This window comes from Bufo bufo, chromosome 6 (assembly GCF_905171765.1).
Source record: "Bufo bufo chromosome 6, aBufBuf1.1, whole genome shotgun sequence".
Taxonomy (NCBI): Eukaryota; Metazoa; Chordata; class Amphibia; order Anura; family Bufonidae; genus Bufo; species Bufo bufo.
Genome location: NC_053394.1, coordinates 54,726,734 through 54,753,229, shown reverse-complemented (window position 1 = coordinate 54,753,229; position 26,496 = coordinate 54,726,734). Strand labels below are relative to the sequence as shown.

Genomic DNA, 26,496 nt, shown 5'->3' with positions numbered 1-26,496 from the left:
AATGAGGCATATAGGGGCTAATGAGGCATATGGGGGCTAATGAGAGGCATAATGGGGACTAATGAGGCATAAGGGCTGATAATGGGGGCTAATGAGGTATACGGGCTGATAATGGGGGCTAATGAGGCATAAGAGCTGGTGATGGGGGCTAATTAGGCATAAGGGCTGATGATGGGGGCTAATACGACATAAGGGCTGTTGATGGGGGCTAATGGGGTATAATGGGGGCTAATGAGGCATAATGGGGCTAATGAGAGGCATAATGGGGGCTAATGAGGCATAAGGGCTGATAATGAGGGCTAATGGCCTAAAGGTTATATATATATATATACATACATACACACGTGCCCGCAGTGTTTGTACTTTAGGGTGCGCACGCCTATGCTTACAGTACAGAAAATTCTCACCTAAAACAGAGATAAGGGCTTGTTCTGAGCCTGGCACCACCTTCTCTGGAACGTCCAACATAACCGTTCTCCTCACACTGTCTCCTAGAAGAACAGGGAATATCACGAGATGACACCAGTGTAGACTGTGAGAGGACTAATAGACTGTCCTGATAACTTATTCTTTATTCCTATTATATCATTGTTTTAAATTTTAGATCTTTTTAGTGTTAAAATGCAATATAATATTGACCTTCATGCCTGACAATTTTTCCAAATCTAGGTCAAGCAAGAACATGGCACGAATTTCACATAAGATTTCAGAAGTTTTGAGCAAACTGAGAAGTGAATGTCACCCATTTATCTAAAATTTATTTAGTCTTACATTTTTGCTGATTAAAGGGCATCTGTCAGCAGATTTGTACCTATGACTCTGGATGACCTGTTACATGTGCGGTCGTCAGCTGATGGCATCTGTGTTGGTCCCATGTTCATCTGTGCCTGTCAATCAAAGTGGAGAGGGAGCGGCAGTGGCAGAGAGAGCAGAGCCTCTAGTTGTAATGGCAACGCCCCTGCTAGAAGCTCAATTGCATATATCGAAACCTCATTTTTATCAGCAATGCGGGCACATATGAACATGGGACCAACACAGATGCCTTCAGCTGCCATGCGCACATGCAACAGGTTAGGTTTCATAGATACCAATCTGCTGACAGTAAATATAGAAAAAATATTGCGGCACTCACTAATAAAAGTCTTCTTTAGTCTAAAATAACGATTAATTAATTCCAGGTACAGGTGAATGTGGTGGGAGTTGGCTGCTGATAAGATTCTTGCATTATAGTGTTGCAGTGCCGGTCAATGTCAGATGCCCTTTCAGTTCTTAATCTATCATTATGGTGGTTGTGGCTCCGTTTTTCTCATTAACCCCATTAGGCCTCATGCATACGACCGTTGTTGTGTTCCGTGTCCGTTGTTCCGTTTCCATGATTTTCTGCAGACCCATTGACTTTCAATAGGTCTGTTGAAAACTCGGATAATGCACCGTTTGTCATCCGCGTCCATGATCCGTGTTTCCAGTCCGTCGAAAAAATATGAGCTGTCCTATTTTTTTCACGGACAACGGTTCGCGGACCCATTCAAGTCAATGGGTCCGTGAAAAAACACGGAGGCACACAAGATTGTCATCCGCGTCTGCGTCCGTTTTTTTTCTATCATTTGCAAGGCAAACTTGACTTAGATTTTTTTTTTCACTTTTCATGTCTGGTGATCCTCCAAAAATCAAGGAAGACACACGGAAACAAAAACGGAAACGTATCACGGAACAACGGAACCCTGTTTTGCGGACCGCGAAAAAATACTGTCGTGTGCATGAGGCCTTATGCTGTAGCCAGTTCTGGCCTTCATCATGTGATTTTATTCGTTTTATTTCATCCCATCTTTTCGAGACTTCTAACATTTAATCTTTCTATCAATATATCCATAAGTGCGCTTGTTTTTGACTGGAAGAGTTATATTTTTTATAACAACATTTTAGAGTACATAAAATATAGCATTTAAAAACTTTTTTGGGGGAAAGGGATGAAAAACAAAAACTAATTCTGCAATATTTTTTTGGTGGGTGGGGGTTTGCTGGTGGAGTTTAATTTTTACATCTTGCTCTGTTACTGCAGGTCAGTGCCCTTATGGTGATACAACATTTATATACAGTTGTTGTCCTTGTGTACTACTTTTGCACAATAAAAACACCTTTTTGCTCTTTTTTACGATTATTTGCTTTTGCTGTATTCTGAGATCCCAAACTTTTTTTTCTTGGTTTTTGAGGTCATCAGTGGAACGCGTTTTAAATTTTTTTTTGTAATTGGTGAAATGCCTGTAAAATCTGCAACACAATCCGTGACAAGTTCATGTAACACATGCAGATATTGCAACAAAATCTCAATGATTTGCTACCTGATGGGCAGAGGAGAAATGTCTGAGTATTTTCTTCTAAAATTCCAGAAGGCTGGTTAGAAAAAATAAAATAAAATGGTAAAAACAATGTATTGATGCCATGAATTAACATACACATTTATTTTATCTTATGCACTTATATAGCACTGACATATTCCGCTTACAGACATTATTATCGCTTATTGTCCGCAATGGGGCTCACAATCTAAGTTCGCTATCAGTATGTCTTTGGAGTGTGGGAGGAGCCCGGAGGAAACCCCGGCGGAGAACATACAAACTCCATGCAGATGTTGACCTTGGCTAACCACTGAGCTACTAAGTATCTAGGGGATATTGCAAAAACTAAAATTCCATTACTGCATCTGTGGGCAGGTTTACAACATTGTGGTAGACAAATCGTACCATCCCAGAATTTACTTTGTGTTAATGGTTAAAAATGGTTGCAGCTTTGGTTATTGAGTGCTAGGTGTTTACCACTTCAAATAATAAGTTATTTGACATTTTTGATATCTTCATATTAGCTCGTAGATTGTAAGCCTTTGTGGGCAGGGTGCACTCTCCTTCTGTACCAGTTTGTAGCTTGTCTTGTTCATGCATACTGTACTTGTTTTTATTATATCGTGTAGCCCTTATCATATGTACAGCACCATAGAATGAATGGCGCTTTAATAATAAATAATAATAATTGGCTACGATTTTTCCTGCGCACCATTCATACATCTGAGATGCCTAGGAGAGGACAAGGTTGGTGACAACTTAATTAGGACTAAAATGCTGTGGTCATTACTGTGTGGAGAAATACAGGGCTGAAAAGTTCATTCAGGGTCAGTGCCTGAAAGCTGATTGACCTATTGGCTGTGTGACGCCTGATCTCTCTGTGTTTGTACAAGTACCTAGGTGAGGCAAACTTCTGTATAGTTAGAGCCCAGTCAGGCAATGTATTTGATTTTCCGTTTGAGTTCCTGTGAACTGAATCCCAAAGTGAATGTTCACCTTTGGCTGCCATGGACTGTTTGGAGAAAAATAAAGTTGTTTTGGACTTTTAACCCCAAACTGCGAAAAACTGCTCAAATTGGCCGCCCCTTACTATTTACACATTGCTGTAATTTAGTTTTTACACTCAAGCACATTTTGGCCCAAAGTTCTTCATTGGCATTAATTTCTTGGCATACTGAATCCTGTTATGAACCTTGAATAAGGGGTGGATTGGCCATAGACCTTACAGGGAAATATCCCGGTGGGCCAATGCCCAGGGGTCCGCCTGAGCCCTCCTCACGGCCGGCCAGTGGAAGTTTTTGGAAGTTTATGTATTTTGTGCTGCTGGCGGCAGTAGTTTATGATGGACTGTGGTATTTGGCTCTGTTGGGGCGGTATAATCTGCCACAATATGGTATTGCTGGCCCTGCCTTCCATTAATTTGGACCCGACTACAAAAACTGGGCTACTTTTAGTATTTTATTCCAGGGCCACTTTAAGTTCCCAGTCCGCCCCTGCCTTGAATATACCTTATCTTTCATAACTCTTCAATAGAAAAAAAGTTTGTTGGGATAAAGTCTGGTGATCGAGGTTGCCATTCAACCAGGCCTCTTCTACCTATCCACCTACAGTATTGGGTAATTTTTTTGTCAAGAAAATTACGCAACTCTAAAGCATAGTGAGGAGATCCTCCATCTTGCTGAAAATAGAAGCCTTGATTTTCACACGCCAACTGCAATTACATTTTTCTGGGGCATGTTAAGGTACAGGACTGAGTTAACCGTTGCAGAGTAAAAGATGGGTCCAATTACCCCTTTCCATGAAAGTCCTGCCCAAACTGTAACACAGGTTGATTTAATTGTTCTTCAATTGTTGCAGAGGGGGTTTCTGTCTGGTAATAAACACAGCTGTGCCTATTAACAGCACCTGAAAGTTTGGAGTTGGCATCATCAGACCGAATTATTTTTTTACAATAATGCCATCACCTTGTTTCATCATTCAAAATTGCCTCAAAAAATTGTAAATGCTGATTTGGATCATCCACTAATAATCCATGAATTAATCTTGGCCAATACATTTTTAGCCCTAAGCGTTAGACAAGCCAAAGATCTACGGGAAATGTCCAACACTTTAGAAGCTCACTTTTTAGGGCTTTGAGTACTTTCCAGTTCCTCTAACATATCATTTTCATCAGTAGTAACATTTTCTGGTGCATTACAAACGAATCCAGTCTACTTGGCGGAGCTGTTGTAAAATCTCTCCATTCCTGTTAAATCCTTTTAGCATTCTCTGTCTTTTAATATTGTTTGATTATACATTTTTGTTGTTCCTTTCAAAAATGAAATATTTTTAGAAAGTTTTAAAAATCTCCTCCTGTATACATTTTGTATGCCCCCCCACCCTTGTATATTGACTTCTTTGGGGGAAATAATGGAAAAATACACAAGATATTCACGAGACTCTGGGATATCTTATATACTACTTACCTTTACTATGATGGTTTTCTCAATGCTGTCTTCTTTTTGATCCTTTCTGGCAGTTTGGAGCTGGTCTGTGCAGCCACCTTCAAGCTTTAGAGAAGTACTGGTCACATGGACCTTAACATTTCCTTACAATTGAAGAACAAATGGTTCAGATGTAAAAACAGCAAGCGGATATATACTGTATATATATATATATATATATATATATATATATAAAAGAAACGAAGAAGTTTTTCACTTCACAGGTGTGCCCTGTCAGGTTTAGTAAGTGGGATTTCTTGCCTTATAAATGGGGTTGGGACCATCAGTTGCGTTGAGGAGAAGTCAGGTGGATACACAGCTGATAGTCCTACTGAATAGACTGTTAGAATTTGTATTATGGCAAGAAAAAAGCAGCTAAGTAAAGAAAAAGGAGTGGCCATCATTACTTTAAGAAATGAAGGTCAGTCAGTCAGCCGAAAAATTGGGAAAACTTTGAAAGTAAGGGCTATTTGACCATAAAGGAGAGTGATGGGGTGCAGTGCCAGATGACCTGGCCTCCACAGTCACCGGACCTGAACCCAATCGAGATGGTTTGGGGTGAGCTGGACCGCAGAGTGAAGGCAAAAGGGCCAACAAGTGCTAAACATCTCTAGAAACTCCTTCAAGACTGTTGGAAGACCATTTCAGGGGACTACCTCTTGAAGCTCATCAAGAGAATGCCAAGAGTGTGCAAAGCAGTAATCAAAGCAAAAGGTGGCTACTTTGAAGAACCTAGAATATGACATATTTTCAGTTGTTTCACACTTGTTTGTTATGTATATAATTCCACATGTGTTAATTCATAGTTTTGATGCCTTCATAGTCATGAAAATAAAGAAAACTCTTTGAATGAGAAGGTGTGTCCAAACTTTTGGTCTGTACTGTATATATATATATATATATATATATATATATATATATATATATATTATGTCTTTTATGTGAGTAAGGGTGCTGGGTGGTTGGAGAAGGTGGGATGGAGAAGGGGGAGGGAGGAGTGGATGGAGGGGTTAGTAGTACAGTACTATCTGCACATTGTAAACAAAAATAAGTAATCTGCTAAATACTATGTATTTATGTCAGAAGTTGTGCTTTTTTAATTTTTAGAATAATGATACAGCCATTTTATTTGATACTTTTGTGCTGATTCTTTTTTTCTTCTCTATATTAAGGGACACTATAGTCACCAGAACCACAACAGCTAAACGTAGTAGTTCTGGTGTCTATAGCATGTCTCTGCAAGCTTTTTTAATGAAAAAAAGGCAGTATTTACATTACTGCCAAGGAACACCTCTAGTGGCCACTCATCAGACGGACACTAGAGGTGCTTCCTAGTCCAGTGTTGCACAACGTGCAACACTGGCATTCAGGCTAAACAATCCTCATAGAAATGCATTGATTCAAAGCATCTCCATGAAGCCACGCATTTGCAATAGCCTCCCAATGCTTCCCTATGGGAAAGCAGTGGGTTGGCTATGATATACTCACACACTGCACATTCCTGTGCATTGTATTGATGAGGTGATCTGTAATACACTCACAAACTGCACATTGTGTTGTGGTTGAGGGCGTGACTGCTAGTGTTGAGCACGAATATTCGAAAAGCGAATTTTTATCTCGAATATCGCCACTTTGAGAATTCGCGAATATTTAGAATATAGTGCTATATATTCATTATATCGTATATTCATAATTTTTTCCATCTGAACACATGATTCCTCCCTGCTTCTTGCTTGTGGGACAATGAGTAATTGGCCCACAAGTAACTTAAGCAGGGAGGAATCATGACTTTAGATGGAACAAAATGGCGAATATTCTAAAAAACAAATATATAGCACTATATTCAATATACAAATGGATCCAGTATACTTGGTGGAGCTGTTGTAAAATCTCTCCATTCCTGTTGAATCTTTTTAGCATTCTCCTTGCCTGGATGAACGGAGTCACACAGGGGTGGAACTGCTCTGGGTCCTTCATCAAGAAATCAAATCCTGTCTTTCTCCTCGACAATTCAAAATCAGAACCATCGTGACCGACAACGGGAAGAACATGGTGTCGGCGCTGCATCAAGGAGGGCTGAGCCATGACCCATGCATGGCGCATTGTCACGGCTGTATGTGAGCAACAATAGAATACACAGTAAAAGAGCTACTGACCGGACCCAAACTAGGGAGGATGAAGGGTGACCCCTGTCCGACCCTCAAAGCTCTCCCTATGCTGCTACAGCACATGCCCGGATCCAAATGGCGGAACGAGGCATGCCCACGTGCCTAAGACTGATGACCACTGTAACCCCTACAATAGTGGAAGGGGCACGGCCACCGGTGCCCTACTCAGTATATGGAGGGAACCGTGGCCACCTCAGATCCAGTCAGAAAATAATCAGGAACACAACAATGTCTGTACACTTAGCTGAAGGTGTTGCAGCCGCAGAGAAGACGGATCCAAGGACAGCTGGCAATATCCAGAGTGCTTGCTGCAGCAGAACACAGGTCCAGTGAACTGATAGCTACAAGTGAAGATACTAAAGCAAGAGCTACAACTGAAATGAGAACTATAATCCACGCCCTACAATAGGAGGAGGGGTGATATAAAGAGAGGGAAATCAAACGCATGAGGAACAGCTGGGAGGAAGGAAACCAAAAGTAAACAGAGCAGTGAGAACTCCTCCCAGCTCTAGTAGTGACATCATCACAGGGGTGGAGAAACAGAGCTGTGAGAACGTCCCAAAGCTCTGGTAGTGACAGTACCCCCGCCTCTACGGGTGGACTCAGGACACCCAGGACCCACCTTCTCAGGATGAGCCCTATGAAATGCCCTGATGAGGCGAGTGGCTTTAATGTCCGACACCGGAACCCACATCCTCTCCTCAGGACCATAACCCTTCCAATGAACGAGGTACTGAAGAGAACCGCGGACAATGCGAGAGTCCACAATTATGGAAACCTCAAACTCCAGATTGCCATCAACCAAAATCGGAGGAGGAGGCAAAGAGGAGGGTACCGTGGGCTGGACATATGGTTTTAAGAGAGATCTGTGAAATACATTATGTATCTTCCAAACCCGTGGAAGATCAAGACGGAAGGCAACAGGATTGATGACTGACAAGATTTTATAAGGCCCAATAAACTTGGGACCCAATTTCCAGGAGGGAACCTTCAGTTTAATGTTTCTTGTAAACAACCACACCAGATCACCCACATTCAGGTCCGGACCAGGCACACGTCTCTTATCAGCCACACGCCTATACCTCTCACTCATCTTTTTAAGATTACTCTGAATCTTTTGCCAAATGGTAGACAAAGACGAGGAAAATCTCTCCTCCTCAGGTAAACCAGAAAGAGCCCCTCCCGAGAATGTCCCAAACTGCGGATGGAACCCATATGCACCAAAGAATGGTGACTTATCAGAAGATTCCTGACGACGGTTGTTCAGAGCAAACTCAGCAAGAGGGAGAAATGAACACCAATCCTCCTGGTTCTCTGCCACAAAACAGCGCAAATATGTCTCCAGATTCTGATTGAGACGCTCAGTCTGACCATTCGACTGCGGGTGAAAAGCAGAAGAGAAGGACAGCCGAACCCCCAGGCGAGAACAGAAAGCCTTCCAGAACCTGGACACAAACTGCGTGCCTCTATCGGAAACAATATCAGAGGGAATGCCGTGCAATTTAACAATATGGTCGACAAAAGCTTGCGCCAACGTTTTAGCATTGGGTAAACTAGGGAAAGGTACGAAATGAGCCATCTTGCTAAAACGGTCCACCACCACCAGGATCACCGACTTCCCCGAGGAACGAGGAAGATCCGTGATAAAGTCCATGGACAGGTGTGTCCAAGGACGGGAAGATATGGGTAACGGGAGAAGGGAACCTGAAGGCCGTGAACGTGGGACCTTATCGCGAGCGCACGTCTCACAAGCAGCCACAAAACCCTCCACCGACTTACGAAGAGCCGGCCACCAAAATCTCTGAGCAATGAGATCTACCGTGGCTCTACTCCCGGGGTGACCAGCAAGAACCGTATCATGATGCTCCTTAAAGAGTTTGTGACGTAGCTCAGGAGGCACGAACAACTTCCCAGAAGGACAACGGGCAGGTGCCTCAGTCTGGGCAGCCTGGACCTCGGCCTCCAAATCGGAATATAAAGCAGAAACAACTACCCCCTCCGCCAAAATGGGACCCGGGTCCTCAGAGTTTCCTCCTCCCGGAAAACAGCGAGAGAGAGCATCAGCCTTCACATTTTTTATCCCAGGTCGGAATGTAACAACAAAATTGAATCTGGAGAAGAACAGAGACCATCTGGCCTGTCTCGGATTCATACGCCTGGCCGACTTCAAGTATGCCAGATTCTTATGGTCGGTAAAAACGGTGATAGGGTGCCTGGCCCCCTCCAACCAATGGCGCCATTCCTCGAAAGCCAACTTGATGGCCAACAACTCCCTATCTCCCACATCATAGTTTCTCTCTGCCGGGGAGAGTTTTTTAGAGAAAAAGGCACAGGGTCGCCATTTGGCAGGAGAAGGGCCCTGGGACAAAACCGCACCCACACCCACCTCGGAAGCATCCACATCAACAATAAAAGGTAAGGAAACATCGGGATGCACCAAGACGGGAGCAGACGCAAAACTCTCTTTAATCTTAGAAAAGGCTGCAAGCGCCTCCTCCGACCAAGAGGAAAAATCCGCCCCCTTTTTTGTCATGTCAGTGAGGGGTTTGACAACAGAGGAATAATTCAAAATGAACTTTCTGTAATAGTTCGCAAAACCCAGAAAGCGCATCAATGCCTTCTGATTCTCAGGAAGCTCCCACTCAAGTACAGCACGGACCTTCTCCGGATCCATGCGAAAACCAGAAGCAGAGAGGAGAAAACCCAGAAATTGAATCTCCGATACCATAAAAAGACATTTCTCCAGCTTGGCGTACAATTTATTTTCCCGCAGAATCTGCAGAACCTGAAAAAGATGATCCTGATGGGTCTGAACATCAGGGGAAAAAATCAAAATATCATCAAGATACACCAATACAAATTTCCCCATTAAATGGTAGAAAATACTATTAACAAAATGCTGAAAGACGGCCGGAGCATTCATCAGGCCGAAAGGCATAACGAGATTCTCGAAATGCCCGTTAGGGGTATTAAAGGCCGTTTTCCATTCATCCCCCTCTCTGACCCTGACCAGGTTGTACGCGCCTCTCAAATCCAATTTGGAAAACACCTTGGCCCCAACAATTTGGTTGAAGAGGTCCGGGATCAGAGGAAGGAGATAGGGATCGCGAATCGTGATACGGTTCAGCTCCCTAATATCTAGGCAAGGTCTCAGAGAGCCATCTTTTTTTTTTAACAAAAAAAAAACCCGCGGCCACAGGTGACTTTGAGGGACGAATATGCCCCTTCTCGAGACTCTCGGAGATATAAGTTCGCATTGCGATTCTTTCCGGTTGTGAGAAATTGTAGAGGCGTGCTTTTGGCAGCTTGGCGCCGGGAATGAGGTTAATGGGACAGTCAAACTCCCGGTGAGGAGGTAGCTCCTGAACACCGCTCTCGGAAAACACGTTCGAGAAATCAGAGAGAAATGATGGCACAGTTTTAGTAGACACCTCTGCAAAAGTCGCTGTGAGACAATTCTCTCTACAAAAGTCACTCCACTCATTTATTTGCCTTCCTTGCCAATCAATAGTGGGGTTATGTCTAGTGAGCCAGGGTAACCCCAAAACTAGAGGAGGCAATCCGTTAAGGACAAAACAAGATATATCCTCCACATGAGTGTCACCTACAGCTAGCCGGATATTGTGAACAATGCCCTTCAGAGATCTCTGTGAGAGTGGAGCAGAGTCAATAGCAAAAACAGGTATATCCTTTTCTAATGTGCAAACCTGAAAACCATGCATGGCTACAAATTGAGTGTCAATAAGATTGACGGCCGCTCCACTATCGACAAAAATCTCACAAGAAATGACTTTGCTCTCTAGCGCCACCCTGGCAGACAGGAGAAAACGGGAACTGCAGGTCAGAGGAAAAGCATCAATTCCTACATCAACTTTGCCCAAAGTAGCAGATGAAGCAGAACTTGATGATTTACCTTTTGAGGTTTTTCTCTTATTATCGCTCTTAGTACAGTTCAAGAATCTCCTAGACGGACAAACATTTGCCAAATGACCTATGCCCCCACAACAAAAACACACCATACTCTGAGGACTAAATCCTCTTTTATCAGGGGCAAGTCGACCTAGCTGCATGGGCTCCTCCTAAGAGGGGAGCGAGACAGGATGAGGCCCCTGCACACTGAATGAGTCCGCACCACTGCCCCTAGACTGACAATGGCTGGACAGAGAGGTCTCGTTTCTTTCTCTTAGACGCCTGTCAAGGCGTACCGCCAATGACATGGCAGACTCTAAGGACGTTGGTCTCTCATGGAAAGCAAACGCATCTTTCAATCTCTCTGAGAGACCATGACAGAACTGACTCCGGAGTGCAGCATCATTCCAACCCGAATCAGCTGCCCATCTCCGAAATTCAGAACAATAAAGCTCCGCAGACAATTTGTTCTGGCATAAAACACGTAAGTTAGATTCGGCCAGAGCAACACGATCCGGGTCATCATAAATCTGCCCCAGGGCCACAAAAAATCTTTCCACGGATCGAAGGGAGGGATCCCTTGATGGCAGCGAAAAAGCCCAAGTCTGAGCATTACCCCTGAGCAGGGAGATGACAATCCTCACCCTCTGCTCCTGATTACCAGAGAAGTGGGGACACAAGCAAAAATGGAGTTTGCATGCCTCTCTGAAGCGAACAAAATTCTCACTGCCCCCGGAGAACGTTTCCGGAAGTGAGACCTTTGGCTCGCAACAGACTCCATGAGCCGGAGCAGAGCCCAATGCTTGAAGCTGAGTCATAGATTGACGGAGATCCGCTACTTCCAAAGAAAGACCCTGCATGCGGTCAACCAGGCCAGAAAGCGGATCCATGTCAAAAAAGGACGGTTTTGGTGGATTATAATGTCACGGCTGTATGTGAGAAACAATAGAATACACAGTAAAAGAGCTACTGACCGTACCCAAAGGGTGACCCCTGTCCGACCCTCAAAGCTCTCCCTATGCTGCTACAGCACATGCCCGGATCCAAATGGCGGAACGAGGCATGCCCACGTGCCTAAGACTGATGACCACTGTAACCCCTACAATAGTGGAAGGGGCACGGCCACCGGTGCCCTACTCAGTATATGGAGGGAACCGTGGCCACCTCAGATCCAGTCAGAAAATAATCAGGAACACAACAATGTCTGTACACTTAGCTGAAGGTGTTGCAGCCGCAGAGAAGACGGATCCAAGGACAGCTGGCAATATCCGGAGTGCTTGCTGCAGCAGAACACAGGTCCAGTGAACTGATAGCTACAAGTGAAGATACTAAAGCAAGAGCTACAACTGAAATGAGAACTATAATCCACGCCCTACAATAGGAGGAGGGGTGATATAAAGAGAGGGAAATCAAACGCATGAGGAACAGCTGGGAGGAAGGAAACCAAAAGTAAACAGAGCAGTGAGAACTCCTCCCAGCTCTAGTAGTGACATCATCACAGGGGTGGAGAAACAGAGCTGTGAGAACGTCCCAAAGCTCTGGTAGTGACACGCATGTGTTCAATCTGTTTGTAAAGCGGTTCCTGAAGTCTTCCACCCATCTGCAAGACATCCTGAAAATGGCCAGGAAACTTGACATGCACTTCAGCCACTCGTACACTGCAAAGCACACCCTACTTGAGCTGCTGCGGCAGAATGGCATTCCGCAACATAGGCTGATATGCGACATTTCCACCCTCCATATGTTGGACTGATTATATGAACAGAGAAAGGACACAGTGGCGTTCCTGCAATAGAGGCAGACCACACAGCTGCTATGGGGCCCCTGGGGGAAGGGGACCGGCAGTGGAGGATAGGCCCTGCCCACTAATTACACTTGTATAGCTACCTGAGATTGTAAGAAGTGGAGAAGGACCTTTGGTGATGTCATCAACCATGTGACCAGTGCAGGAAGCCAAGGAATAGCAGAGCAGCAGAAGTCTAAAGGACCTTTGGTGATATCATCATGTGACCAGTGCAGAGGACTTGTGAAAGGACTTGTGCTGTGAGGGGGTGGAGTTTCTGTCTGGAGCCTGGAGGAGAGGTGAGTGATGTCTTGAGATAACCCATAACATCCTAGAAAAGCTGGGAGTTGTAGTTCTGTCCTATTACATCCCTCTCAATGTAATTTAAACATATGCCCTAGTACAGTCTGGTAATTCTGGGAGTTTTAGTTCTTCTGGCCTATTGTATCCCTCTCCATGTAATTTCAACTTTTGCCCTAGTACAGTTTGGTAATGCTGGGAGTTGTAGTTCTCTCCTTTTATACCTCCTCTCTGTAATGTATAGTGATGCCCTATAATAAGTCTGGCCATGCTGGGGGTTATAGTTATTTCCTTTTAAAGGGAACCTGTCACCGGGATTTTGTGTATAGAGCTGAGGACATGGTTTGCTAGATGGCCGCCAGCACATCTGCAATACCCAGTCCCCATAGCTCTGTGTGCTTTTATTGTGTAAAAAAAAACGATTTGATACATATGCAAATTACCCTGAGATGAGTCCTGTCCCTGACTCATCTCACGTACAGGACTCATCTCAGGTTAATTTGTATATGTATCAAATCGTTTTTTTTTACACAATAAAAGCACACAGAGCTATGGGGACTGGGTATTGCGGATGTGCTAGCGGCCATCTAGCAACTCATGTCCTCAGCTCTATACACAAAATCCCGGTGACAGGTTCCCTTTAAAGCTATCACCTAATACAATAAAAGATTAGCTCCACGGCACTTCCAAAAAAATATGCAGTTTATTCACCAGTTAGCTAACTGGTAAATAAACTGCATATTTTTTTGGAAGTGCCGTGGAGCTAATTTTTTATTATTTTATAGTTGGTGGATCGCCTTTACATCCGCTGGCACTCCGTCCACACATCATTGTTGCTGTGCTGCCCGAGAACTTCGTTTTTTGTATCGCCTAATAGTGATGAGCGGGAGGTGCCATATTCGATTTCGACGAAATTCGTGAATATTTGCTTGAATATTCGTCTCATATTCGTTGAAATCGAATATTCGTCATTATTCTAGTTATCGCGATTAATATGCGATTTAAATAATCGCGTATTGCGATTTTAACTTAAGGTAACTTTCCTATTGGTTTGATATCTCGAATTAGCGAAGATGACGAATATGACGAATGTATTCGTCATATTCCTCAAAACGAAGATAACAAAGTATTCTCCATCTTTGTTTTAGCTCCATATTCGTCAACTTCGCTAATTCTAGCAATCAAATAGGAAAGTTGACTAGAGACAGCTAAGTTTTTAATTCGCTATGCGATAATATTACTTTGCTTTTTTTAAAAGAAATAAAATAATTATAATACTTGATAATTATTCTAATTATTCTATTTATTAAAAAAAAAAGCAAAGCAATATAATCGCATAGCGAATTAAACACAGCTGTCTCTATAGTCAACTTTCGTATTTGATGGCTAGAATTAGCGAAGTTGACGAATATGGAGCTAAAACGAAGATGGAGAATACTTCGTTATCTTCGTTTTGAGGAATATGACGAATACATTCGTCATATTCGTCATCTTCGCTAATTCTACCAAGCCAACCATAGTAAACCAGGTCTAAGTTAAAATCGCAATGCGATTACTTCAAGTTATAATAATCGAATTGCGATTTCAACTTAGAGCTGTGTTTCTAATGGGTCTGCTTACTAGAATTAAAGTTGAAATCGCAATTTGATTAATTCAAGTTATAATAATCGAATTGCGATTTCAACTTAATTCTCACATCCGACAGTACATTCTAGTATGGAGGCTTTCCCACAGTGATGGGGACCCTCCATGAGCACGGAAGTCGGAAGCGGCGGCAACGGGCACTGACTGGAGCAGCCAGGAAGCCAGGAATCCTCAGGACAGGAGGAACTACTTTTTGGAAGTGGGAAAGAAAAAAATATAAACAATAAAAAAAAAAAAAAAAGAATATTCGAAATAGCGAATTTATAGTGCTATATTCAAAATATTCGCGAATTAGCGAAATGCCGATATTCGCAAAAAAAATTTGATATTCGAATATTCGCGCTCAACACTATCACCTAATACAACTAGATGATGTCCTATAATAATCTGGACATGCTGGGAGTTGTAATACTCTCCTCTTGTACCTCCTCTCTGTAATATATACTGATGCTGCATATAAAGTCTGGCCATGCTGGGGGTTATAGTTATTTCCTTTTAATGTTCTCCCCTAGTACAACTGGATGATGCCCTATAATAATCTGGACATGCTGGGAGTTGTAGTTCTCTCTTCTTAGGCTGGGTTCACATCACCATTTAGTTTGCAGGATTTTATTCCATCTAAATTAACTAATCAAATATCATGAACAGATGCCAAATGTGCAGAACTGATGCTTGAAATACAGGACCCGTTTTTTCTTTATTTTTCTGTTCTTTTGACCGATCAGACGTACGGAAAACTAAACAGTGATGTGAACCCGGCCTTATACTCTCTCTGTGTATTATCCACTTGTATCCGATAGTAACAGCAGGGACATGCTGGGAGTTTTAGTTCTCTCCATTTTACCTCTCCCTGTGTTGCTCCCTAGTTTCCAATAATAACAATCTGTTGATGATGAGACTTGTAGTAATTGTGATGTTCTACAGCTTCTGAGGTGTGTATTAGGGGTTGTTCAAATCTGTGCTGGTGACGTTCGCTGTTCTGCCGTCATAGGAGCAAATCAACAAAAACCACTGCAGTTCCGGATCTGGTACTTCATGGACGACAACACCAGACGGATCCTGCTGACCATGATGAGATCTGATGGTTCCATCTGCCAGGCTATAAAATTGTGTCCAGCATTTATGATCTGATCTGTGAATGATGCCCCAACACAGATGTGATCAAAGCCTTATATGTTCTAGCATCAGATTATGATGTTCTGCAGCAGCTGAGGTGTGTATTAGGAGGTTCTGCAGCAGCTGAGGTGTGTAAGGAGGTTCTGCAGCAGCTGAGGTGTGTATTAGGAGGTTCTGCAGCAGCTGAGGTGTATTATGAGGTTCTGCAGCAGCTAAGGTGTGTACTATGAGGTTCTGCAGCAGCTAAAGTGTGTATTATGATGTTCTGCAGCAGCTGAGGTGTGTACTAGGAGGTTCTCCAGCAGCTGAGGTGTGTATTAGGTGGTTCTGCAGCAACTGAGGTGTGTATTAGGAGGTTCTAAAGAAGCTGAGTTGTGTACTATGAGGTTCTGCAGAAGATGAGGTGTGTACTATGAGGTTCTGCAGCAGTTGAGGTGTGTATGATGATGTTCTGCAGCAGCTGAAGTGTGTACTATGATGTTCTGCAGCAGCTGAGGTGTGTACTATGATGTTGTGCAGCAACTGAGATGTGTATTAGGAGGTACTGCAGCAGCTGAGATGTGTATTAGGAGGTTCTGCAGCAGCTGAGGTGTGTATTAGGAGGTTCTGCAGCAGCTGAGGTGTGTATTAGGAGGTTCTGCAGCAGCTAAGCTGTGTATTAGGAGGTTCGACAGCAACTGAGATGTGTATTAGGAGGTTCTGCAGCAGCTGGGTGTGTATTAAGAGATTCTGCAGCAGTCAGAGAAATATCAGTTGTGACTGGAAAAAATCCTTTAGTTTTCTGTGTCTGCACTTTGTAAAATCTCCCTGTCCTGTTCCTCTGCCGGCACTCGTCGCACTGTGACCTGACTGATCAGATCCAGCAGCATCTCTAGTCCAGCTCGGTGAAGATCTGCCCCAGGCCCTGACCGTGCTCTGCCAGACGCACAAACAGTAAGTCAGCATTGGATAGGAGGTGAAGCAGCAGCAGGTACAGTCCTTGGGGGAAGGATGACACACTATATAAAAAGCAGCAGCAGCACAGTTCATTGGGTAAGGCCAGGTAATCACTTGCCATCAGATTTTGGTATTCTGTTCTAGCCACCAGCAGAATTCCAGAATCGCCAGATCCAGCATATGCCAAAAACTGCTGGCACCTGCCTGATCCCATTCAGAATGATGAGGTCATTCAAGATTGTTTTGCCAGAATCTGCAATGGAGGCTTCTGCTGGAACCTCTGCAGTAGATGTGCATGTACTCTAAGGGGTGCTATGGGTCACTCACAAGGGGGCCCAATTCAGATTCTTGCCATGGGGCCCAGTGATTTCTATGTACGCCCCTGAAAGGACATAAATGATTTCTTGATGATACAGGCGGACAGAGGTACCTGCTGTTTGATCGGACCCTTTGAGGAGGCCACTTTATTTGTCAGTTGCCAGTACTACGGGATGAACGTCATTCCACTGATTCATGTCCTTGAACAGATGCTGCTAAATTTTGCTGGCCAGGGGACAGGAGACGTGGCGACTATATCTCATGTCCACATGAGCCCTGTGAGGGCTGAACTAGAGGAGGAGGAGGAGGAGGAGGAAATTCGAGCACAAGCACTGTGTAGAGAAATGGGTGGTTTTTCTACACAGATGACAGGAGAGGAAGAGCAGGACCAGTCAGAGGAGCCACAAGGCGATGAGGAAGACGAGGCAGAGGACCTAGACACACCGTGGCAGTATGCAGTGGAGATGGAGACAGGGAGTCCCTCCGAGTCACATGCGCAAATGGCCCGATGCATGCTCGCTTGCATAATAACAGCCAAATTGTCACCATTCGACAGAGGGATGACTACTGGTTCTCCACCATGTTAGACCCTCGCTACTGGTTGAAAATGGGGCCCTTTTTTACACCAGCTGAGAGGGAGGACAAACTGAACTACAATTGAGACATCCTATGTAGTCAGTTGGCCGCTGCCTATGTGCGCCATTGCCCATCCTGGCCCTCTGCGCTCACGTTCCACTGCCATGGCTGCTGGGGGGTACACAGTACCAGCTCCATCAGCAGCAACTTTAGTCTAGAGTCGCTGATGAGCAGTTTTCTTCACCTGCCTCCTGAAGAAACTTCTCACCAGCAGCAGCAGAACCTGAACCAGCAGGTTGTGGCATACTTGGAGTGCACCCTGCCACCCCACATCGAAGATCCCTGGACTACTGGGATGCCAAACTCGATTTGTGGCCGCAACAAGCTTTCCTGCCTGGCAAGCTTTCCCGCCTGGCCAGCGGTGTGGCATTAGGGTGTTTAGTGCTGCGGGGGCCATAGTTACCCCAAGGAGAACTCGCCGATCCAAAATGTGAAGAAACTGACCTTTGTGAAGATGAATTAGATGTGGATCAGCCAGGAATTTCAAACACCAGTGTCTAATGCATCAGACTAGATCATCCATGGTGACACATCTACACTTTGACAAAAGAGGCCTGTTTCTTCTGGCTACCTTCTTCAGCTACTATTCTGATGCTGCCACCCGCCTGATGCCACACCTGATGCCAGGTACTTTTACTGCCAGTCATCTTCAGCTGGTACTGGTATTGGCACCAACACAAACTTACTGCTGACATCCTCTCCACTCTGTCGGGGGGCTCTACTTGTATAAGTGTTTAATAGAACAGGTTCTGTAGACATCCGTGTGGAATCAGCTGATGACGGTGTAAAACACTCTTTCACGCCATAGCCTCTGTCTTGGTCTTTATACCTGGCGCTAACATTGACCTGTAAGGCTGAGTTCATACTTGAGTTATTTTGTCAGTTTTGGCACCGTAATTGACCAAATGAGTGAAGTGTGAAGTGATTCTAAGAGTGACGCCTGTCATCTGCGTGTCATACGGACTCACAGTATTGTTTCACTACCACAGCAGACTCCCTATGTGTGTTACTGCAAGACACAGTGTTCTACACCACTATACAGGCTCTCTGCAGCCAGGAAATAGCTGTTTTTTAAAGCGATTCGTCACAAATAAATTCAGATCGAATCAAATCTTTGCGGAGAATTTGTCGAACCAACCGAATCAAATTTTTGAGAAATTCGCTCATCCTTACAATGGTTTAAAATGAATCGATCAAATAAATCTAATTAATAATAACTGCCATGACAAATAATTACTCACAAACTAAACATATGTCGGCTTGCGTGTACCTGGTTTTAAAGCAGACACGTTCCATGTAAAGCTGGCACCAAGATCATCACAGATACACCGCGACTGCTCCTTGTTCTCGATTGTTGGGAAATTCATGTCAGAAAGAGACACAAATACCTGTTTCATGTGAAAAACAGAGAGTTTTGATCTTTACACATTACATATGTCCTATTGCTATTATGCTAAGCCATAAGCTCAATGATTTAGTGCACATTGAAAGGTAAACTTAGTCTGTGATTTATGCAGGTGTTTACAGTTATACTGTTTTATATTGTTGAACTTCCTTTTATGTGTTTATTGTTATATATTCTGTTCATTTGCAATGTTAATGGGGTTGTCTCCTTTTTTAATACTGATGTACATATCAGTATTGGGCTACTTTCACATCAGCGTTTTTTGCGGATCCATCATGGATCTGCAAAAACGCTTCCGTTACCATAATACAACCGCATGCATCCGTCATGAACTGATCCGGTTGTATTATGTCTTCTATAGCCATGACGGATCCGTAATGAACACCATTGAAAGTCAATGGGGGACGGATCCGTTTTCTATTGTGTCAGAGAAAATGGATCCGTCCCCATTGACTTACATTGTGTGTCAGGATTGATCCATCTTGCTCCACACCACATCGCGGACAGAAAAACACTGTTTGCAGCGTTATTCTGTCCGCGATTGGAGCACAACCAAATGGAACAGAATGCATTTTGATGCATTCCATTTTGTACAGTTCAGTTTTGTCCCCAATGACAATGAATGGGGACAAAACGGAAGCATTTTCTTCCGCTATTGAGATCCTACGAGCGGAATTGAAAACGCTAATGTGAAAGTAGCCTTAGCTGGCTGTGCATTAACCCTTTCCACAAAGAAGTGCATATATAGTGCATTTAAGGGGTTTAGTGCATTAACAAGGGGTTGTCCGCTTTGATAATATTGATGACATATTGAGGACCTACGTCCTATTTACTTGAACAGGAAAGAGCTGTACCATAGAAGTGAAAGGGACAGCTGAGATGTTATTACACCTGCTCACTGCTGCAATGTTGGCGGCGAGCAGGTAAACAGTGAAGAGAAAGCAGCTCTTGTACGAGTGCTGCTTTCTCTTCTAACAGCTGATTGGTGGAGGTGTAGGGAGTCAGACCCCTGCTAATCAGATATTGATGACCTATTCTGAGGACAGGTCATCAATACTAAAATAGTGGACAACCCTTTTAATGTGCTATATCTGCACTTGGAAAGGGTTAATGCAAAGGCAACTAATACTGAGTGACTTTCTACCTATGCACTGAGAAGTTATTATGAAAGACAATGCACAGTTTTTTTGGGGGAAAAACAGACACATTGAACTTTTGACTGTCTGATTTAGCTCTGTTCTTTATGTCTGAAGACTTGTTTATGTTTGGAAATACTCCTTAGTCATTCCCATAGACTTGTATTAAAAACTCTACACAAGTCTATGACAAACTGACATTGCAACATTGTTTCTGTTTAGGCCGTACGCCTCAGCTCTACTCGGCTCTACTCCAGCCTCCTGCTCTAGTGTACTAGAATGTTCTAGTGAAGTTACAAACTGTATATAAGAAGAGCAGTCAGAGCCCTTACTTATCTGCAGATAGAGACCAGTGTTTAGTAGGAGAGGCTCTGCTAGACCGCATGAGTGAAGTGAAGAAGATACTGAAGATACTGAGATGGGTTTACTCTGCCACAGACCCTGGGTCACCAGCCCTGTGACCAGGGGGTCAGCTGGACGACTGAACGACAGACCCTGGGCCACCAGCCCTTTGGCCAGGGCACTATCCTTCTGAGAGAAACGGACAGATAGCTCAGACCTTTCCTCAGCACAGAACCCTGACCTGATCCCGACTCTCTAGACTTCTTTCTCATTGGGGTGCAGCACACCTTACCATCCTTTCTGGAGACCAGCAACACCTCAACAGGGTTTAGGGGACTCAGTGTAGTGTTGGGACTATCCCAGACCCTGACACTGCATATGATTATTATTTTAAAGCTCTATTCAATCCATAACACAGTATATATTTAAAAGAGTTTCCATACATAAGATGTAATGCAAAAATATTACAATAAAAAGGAGCTGACATTGAGTCATCGACTACAGAGGGAAAACAGGCGAGTGGACCTTGTAGACAAGGGGTTACAATTTCTGTGTAAAATAATTAGAGATGAGAGAATTTATTGAAAATTCGATTCGGCTGCTTCGCTGAATTTTACCCAAAAATTTGTTTCGTGACAAATTACTTCGTCACGAATCGCATTTTTTTGTAAGTAGCGGGTGCAATGACAAGGAGCTGCGATAGCGCCGTCCCCATCATTGTACCCCTCAGATGCCGTGTTCATACATGATCGCGGCATCTGAGTCTAAAATTAACAATAATTCAAACTTACAAAATCAAACTTGCCGCCTCCATTTGCTCGTGATGGGCCGGCCACCGCCATCTTGCTTGAAGCTCTCGAAATCCTGTGGGTCGCGGGATTGCCTCATCACGCCGGCTGGTGTGGTGATGTATAACGTAATCACGTCGGCCGGCGTGATGATGTAATCTCGCACCGCACAGGATTTCGGCCAAGATCTTCAAGCAAGATGGAGGCTGGCGGCCCGTCGCGAGCAAATGGAGGAAGTAAGTTTGAATTTTTTTGTTTTTTATACTATTTCAGGTTAAATCGATTCGCTAGCACGAAGCACGGGGAAATTCGGCTTCTAGGCGAATCAAATTTATCTTGAAATTCGGATCGAATTCCACTTTGTGGGATTCTATTCGCTCATCTCTAAAACTAATAATTAAGTTCATGGACATTTGTACTTAAAGGGGTTGTCCTATGATTAATTAAGACACTTCTCTGTTGCCTCTCCTGACATGTCTGTTTTGGGAACTACTTTCATTTCCCATGTAATACCAATTCTGGATACTCTTTTCTTCTGAATCTATGTTGTGCCATTCCTTTATTATTCCTGCTCAAGGTTATAATTGAATTACTAGGAGTTTGGAATGAAAGTCCAGGTGGGTGTTACCAGTTGGGGGTGTGTCCATGCGCAATGTGACAGTGACAGCTCTGATTGGATAGTGTCAGACTGTGTAGGAACACACCCCCAGCTTGAAACACCCATATGGACCTTGATTGCAAACTGTGAGCAATTCAGTCATCATGAAATGGCAACATACAGTCATAGGAATAGATGCTCCAGAATTGTTATTACAAGGGAGAAGCATGTGTTGCTGTTACATACTTCTTATGGTGCTTACTGGTGTTTTTGTTCACTTTCGCTGCTAGTGATGATTTGCTTGTAGTTCACTGATTCTTTTTGGCTAGCTGCACAGTAGCAGGAATCATACTAAACAAGAGGATCCAGTGGTGGGCACGTGTGACAACCTCAGATAGGCACATTAGACATTGGACACTATGGGGGAGATTTATCAAGACTGGCGCTTTCCGTGTCTGTCTGGATATCATCTGCGCTTCCTCATTTATGATGAGGTGCACACCTTGCCATAAATTAGGTGCATCCTCCTACGGTCCGTGGACCTGTGCTCCTGTGAGCAGCTTACCTAGGACAGCACTGTATATGGTATAGAAGCTGTGCTTGGTATTGCAGCTCGGCTCACTTAAATGAGGCTGAGTTGCACTTAGGCTACTTGACTGATGAACGTGATGTCACATGGCCTAGGCTAAGCTATGAGACGGCAGCTGACTTCTCAAAAAGCTGATTGGTGGATGTCCCGGGTGTCAGACCCTCACCTATTAGATACTGATGACCTATCCAGAGGATAGATCATCAGAAAAAAAAACTACTTGAACATCCTCCTCTCCTTTGATACTTTGTCATTTTGAAACAAAAACTATGAAGATATTTTCCTAAGCAATTTCCACTTTCTTTCTTCTAAAAAACCTCAGACCATAAGCGTCTCTGGATGTTAGCCGGAGCCTTCCCCCACTATTTTGTCTTCAATAAAACAGTGTGATTAGTTCTGTCCCTCTTGCATCTACAGCCCCAGTTATCCACTAGGTTATATGGAACAAGCAGGAGAAGGCTAACCCCATGTTTTTGCAAGGTGTCTAAAAGGATTTGTTTTTAGAACCATGCAGAAAACCATTCAAACAGAGGGTGTAGGTTTATCTACTGTTTACTTTTTGCATTTATTTCTATTTTTTAAAGCAACATGACCAGCTGATCTTCCGTACCATATTGCAGGATTTTAAGTGGCTGAAGACGGAGGCAGTAATGATGAACTTCTCTCCTTGTACCACAGAGTAAGGTAAAACCAGATCAATGAAGTAAGGCTGGAAGATGGTAAGTCCCACACCACTGATTTCTGCAAAACCAGACTTGCCCACGCAGAATGCATCAGTTTCCCAGGTAGTGATACTATGTGGAGTCGTCAAGTTTAATACAGCGCGTCCTTCTGGGCTACAAAAAAAAAAAAAATATACCATGTTCAGATTGGTGTGAAAATGTATACATATAACCGGGACCTTATATTGAGAACATGCGACATTTAGAAATACAGTATCACTGAGCCTTTAGAAGCACTCCAGCAATGTTTTTTTTACATATAATGCCAACAAACCAGCAATATTCTAGTTGTGTAATATTTGAACGCTTTGATTATGGTTACCTCATTATGTGATACCAATCTGACCTGTCGAGAGCATGCTCTGTACACAGGAAGATCTTCTTTTCTGGATAGAGGGCTTCCAGTTAACTACAGATATTATCCATGAAATCCCTCTTGGCAGCTCTCTGACCCCTCCCTAACAATGTCTGCCTTCTTTGCTCCTCTATATGTTCCCCATACATAGAGTGAAGATCATCTCTTCTGATGTAGCAGGAGTGCTGAGATAGAAGTTTGTTTCCCCAAGTATATTTAATATTTGAGTCTATCATCTGCTTTAGAAGTGGCTTCAGTACTCGTCTCCTTGCCAGGGTCTCGGCGGATAGGTCAGAGAATATCTGTAACTCTCTCCCATCAAGCACTATCGGGGATTGACCTCGCAGTTTCTTCCACACTATTTCTTTATCCTCATAGAGTCGGAATCTAATTATCACATCTCTTGTTCGCTCTGCGTTCACTCTTTGTGGATTCCCCACTCTATGAACCCTTTCTATCCTTATGGGTTCTTCTATTGGTTTTTCCAGGAAGGGATTGAATATCATCTGCATTTTTTTCCTGAGATCTTCTCCCCTTTCCTCTGGGATCGATCTTATCCTTAGATTTTGTCTGCGGTTTCTATTTTCCTGATCTTCTATTTTATAGAGGATAAGTCTCTGTTGTCGTTGTGTCTGGTCCATTTGATGCTTTAACCCTTTTACTTCTTGTTCGGTCGTCTCTATTCGTCCTTCTATTGTTTCAATTCTGGACATGAAATGTCCCAAGTCTGTACGCAGATTCCGTATTTCCCCTTTGATTTCCTCCTTAATCGCCATTTCCATCCTTTGTAGCATCTCTACAATTTCTCCGTTATGGGGGGGCTGTGCATCTGATCGGTGTCCCTTATTCCCATTGCTCTCCGATCTATGCTCTATATTACCTTCTTCTCTTGACTCTATTGATGTTTCGCTGATGTTTTCCCCCTGGGGTTTTTTATTTACAGACTTTTGGTCTTTATTAGATTGCTGTTGCTTTGTCCCTCCCGGGGCTCCTTGTGTTTGCGGACTTACCCCTTTAGTCATGAAAGATCTTATAGAGCTTGTTGTTGATGTATTACTCGGGGTTGTCGGGGGTCCCCCCCTTGTAGACCTACTCGTCATTCTGCTCATATTTTCCCTTTTTCTAATTCTTTTCCCCAGCTTGACCTTCGACTGCCTCCCCCGGTTTCCTCTTTACTCTCTACCTAGCCCCCCCTATCTTCCAAAAGGCAAGGGGGGAAGTACTCGGTGGGGTGTCTGTTCCCTTTTTTTTTTTTTTTTTGTGAGTTCCCTAGTTTTCCAATTTTTTCAGAGCCTCCCTTGTCATGTGGATACTCTAAGTAATGGTACCCCACAGGTCCGGCATATATACGTTCCCCTCCGTTCTAGGGGGAATAGTCCCAGATGCCTTTGTTTATGTATTTGTCTTCCTGGCCCTAGAAATCCTGGGCGAGTTCTCGAAGGATTTAGGATCTTAGGATCTTATCATATATTTCTCACACTGATAGAAAATCCCTTTGTAGACCCTGTGGTATATGAGCATTATATCCGGGCGGGAGGGGGGTGTCTTCTCCTCTGATTCCTTCAGAAGATTTCCTCCGCTTTATAAGGGTCCTCTCTACTAACCTTCCTCCTCTTGGAAAATTAGCGATTTAGGTTGAGGACTAGTACAGTCTCCCTAGAGCGGCTTTTACAGTACCCCTTTATATGAGTCAATCACTCTTGCTATGGCAGCAGGTTATTACTTTATGCTTATCATTGGATTAGAAGGTATTTTGTGCGTTATTTACGTTCCCCAATACATTGGCAGCAGTCATGTGACCTCCTTATTTTTTTTTTTTTTTTTCCTTCTCCTTCCTTTTCCAACTTTGCTGCTGTGTCCCTCTTCTGATTTTTCCAGCAAATTTCCCCCGTTTTTTAGGGGTCTCCTCTCATACCTTCCACGGGGTCCCTTCCGAAGAGAATCAGGAGAGAGAGCTTATATGGTCTATTCTAATTCAGACCTCCTACCACTCGGTCCACTCTCCTCCTCACCCCTCTATTTGCCGGTTCTTTTAGCCGCTGTCGGCCCCGGTCCAACCAGGCCTAGTATGGTACTTCCTAGGGTGGGGGGGGATGTCTGTGGTGTTTCCTTATTTTATCCAAAAAATTATTATTATTTTTTTTTTTTTTTTTTTTTTCTTTCTTCTTCCCTCCCCCTTTGGGTCACTTATCTATACGGTGTGAGATGCTTCTATATTCAAGTAAAAAATGTCTCTGCGTTTAAGCTTAAGGGTTAGTCTAGTCCCCTTAGACCGGCTTTAACGATACCCCTTATTTAGATCAATCACTCATTGTCACGGCGCCAGGATATTACTTTATGCTTATCGTTGAATCAGTAGGTATTTTGTGTATTATTCACTTTCCCAGTGTCATTAGTAACAATCATGTAACATCACAGGTTTTTTTTTTTTTTTTCCCTTCTCTTTCCTCCAGATCTCTACCGCATTAACCCTTTCTTCATAGTTGATCCTTTCCCCTTAGGGGCCCTTAAAAATCCTCAGTCTTACCTCTCCTTCCTCCTCCCAATGCTCAGTAGGGTAGACCGAGAGAGGACACAAATAATACAAATAATACACACATAAAAGGAGAATCCGACCTTGACTCCGGTGGTGGCGGGAGGGCCTTGCTGTTTTTACCACATTCCTTAGGATACAGACCGCCGGCAGCACTCTCTCCGTCTCTCACCTGCTGTATTCCTCTGCACTGACCTGCTTCCTGGCATCTTTGACTTGACGTCGTTTGTGCTGTTTGAACTCGTTCGGTCCGTGCAGGGAGCCGTCCCCCTCTACGCCGCTGTTGTACCTGGGCAGCTGATTGCAAACGCCGCGATCGATGTGCGGCGTGCGGCGTGCGGCTAACAGACGGGGAGCTGCCAGCCCCTCTCCCTCATTGGATGCGGTCCGTCCTCATCC

At 43.8% G+C, this 26,496-nt stretch overlaps 1 protein-coding gene across 1 annotated transcript in view; it reads right to left on the bottom strand.

Annotated features, from left to right (window-relative positions):
- Window positions 1–26,496, bottom strand: part of LOC121004850 (alpha-2-macroglobulin-like protein 1) — a 151,100-nt gene that overhangs the window by 33,069 nt on the left and 91,535 nt on the right. The window contains exons 20-24 of the mRNA XM_040437241.1: window positions 23,098–23,323; window positions 18,900–19,017; window positions 4,802–4,923; window positions 2,340–2,391; window positions 408–491 (exon numbers count right to left, since the gene is read on the bottom strand). Of these exons, the coding sequence (XP_040293175.1) occupies window positions 408–491; window positions 2,340–2,391; window positions 4,802–4,923; window positions 18,900–19,017; window positions 23,098–23,323 (602 nt within the window). The remainder of the gene's footprint in view (window positions 1–407; window positions 492–2,339; window positions 2,392–4,801; window positions 4,924–18,899; window positions 19,018–23,097; window positions 23,324–26,496) is intronic.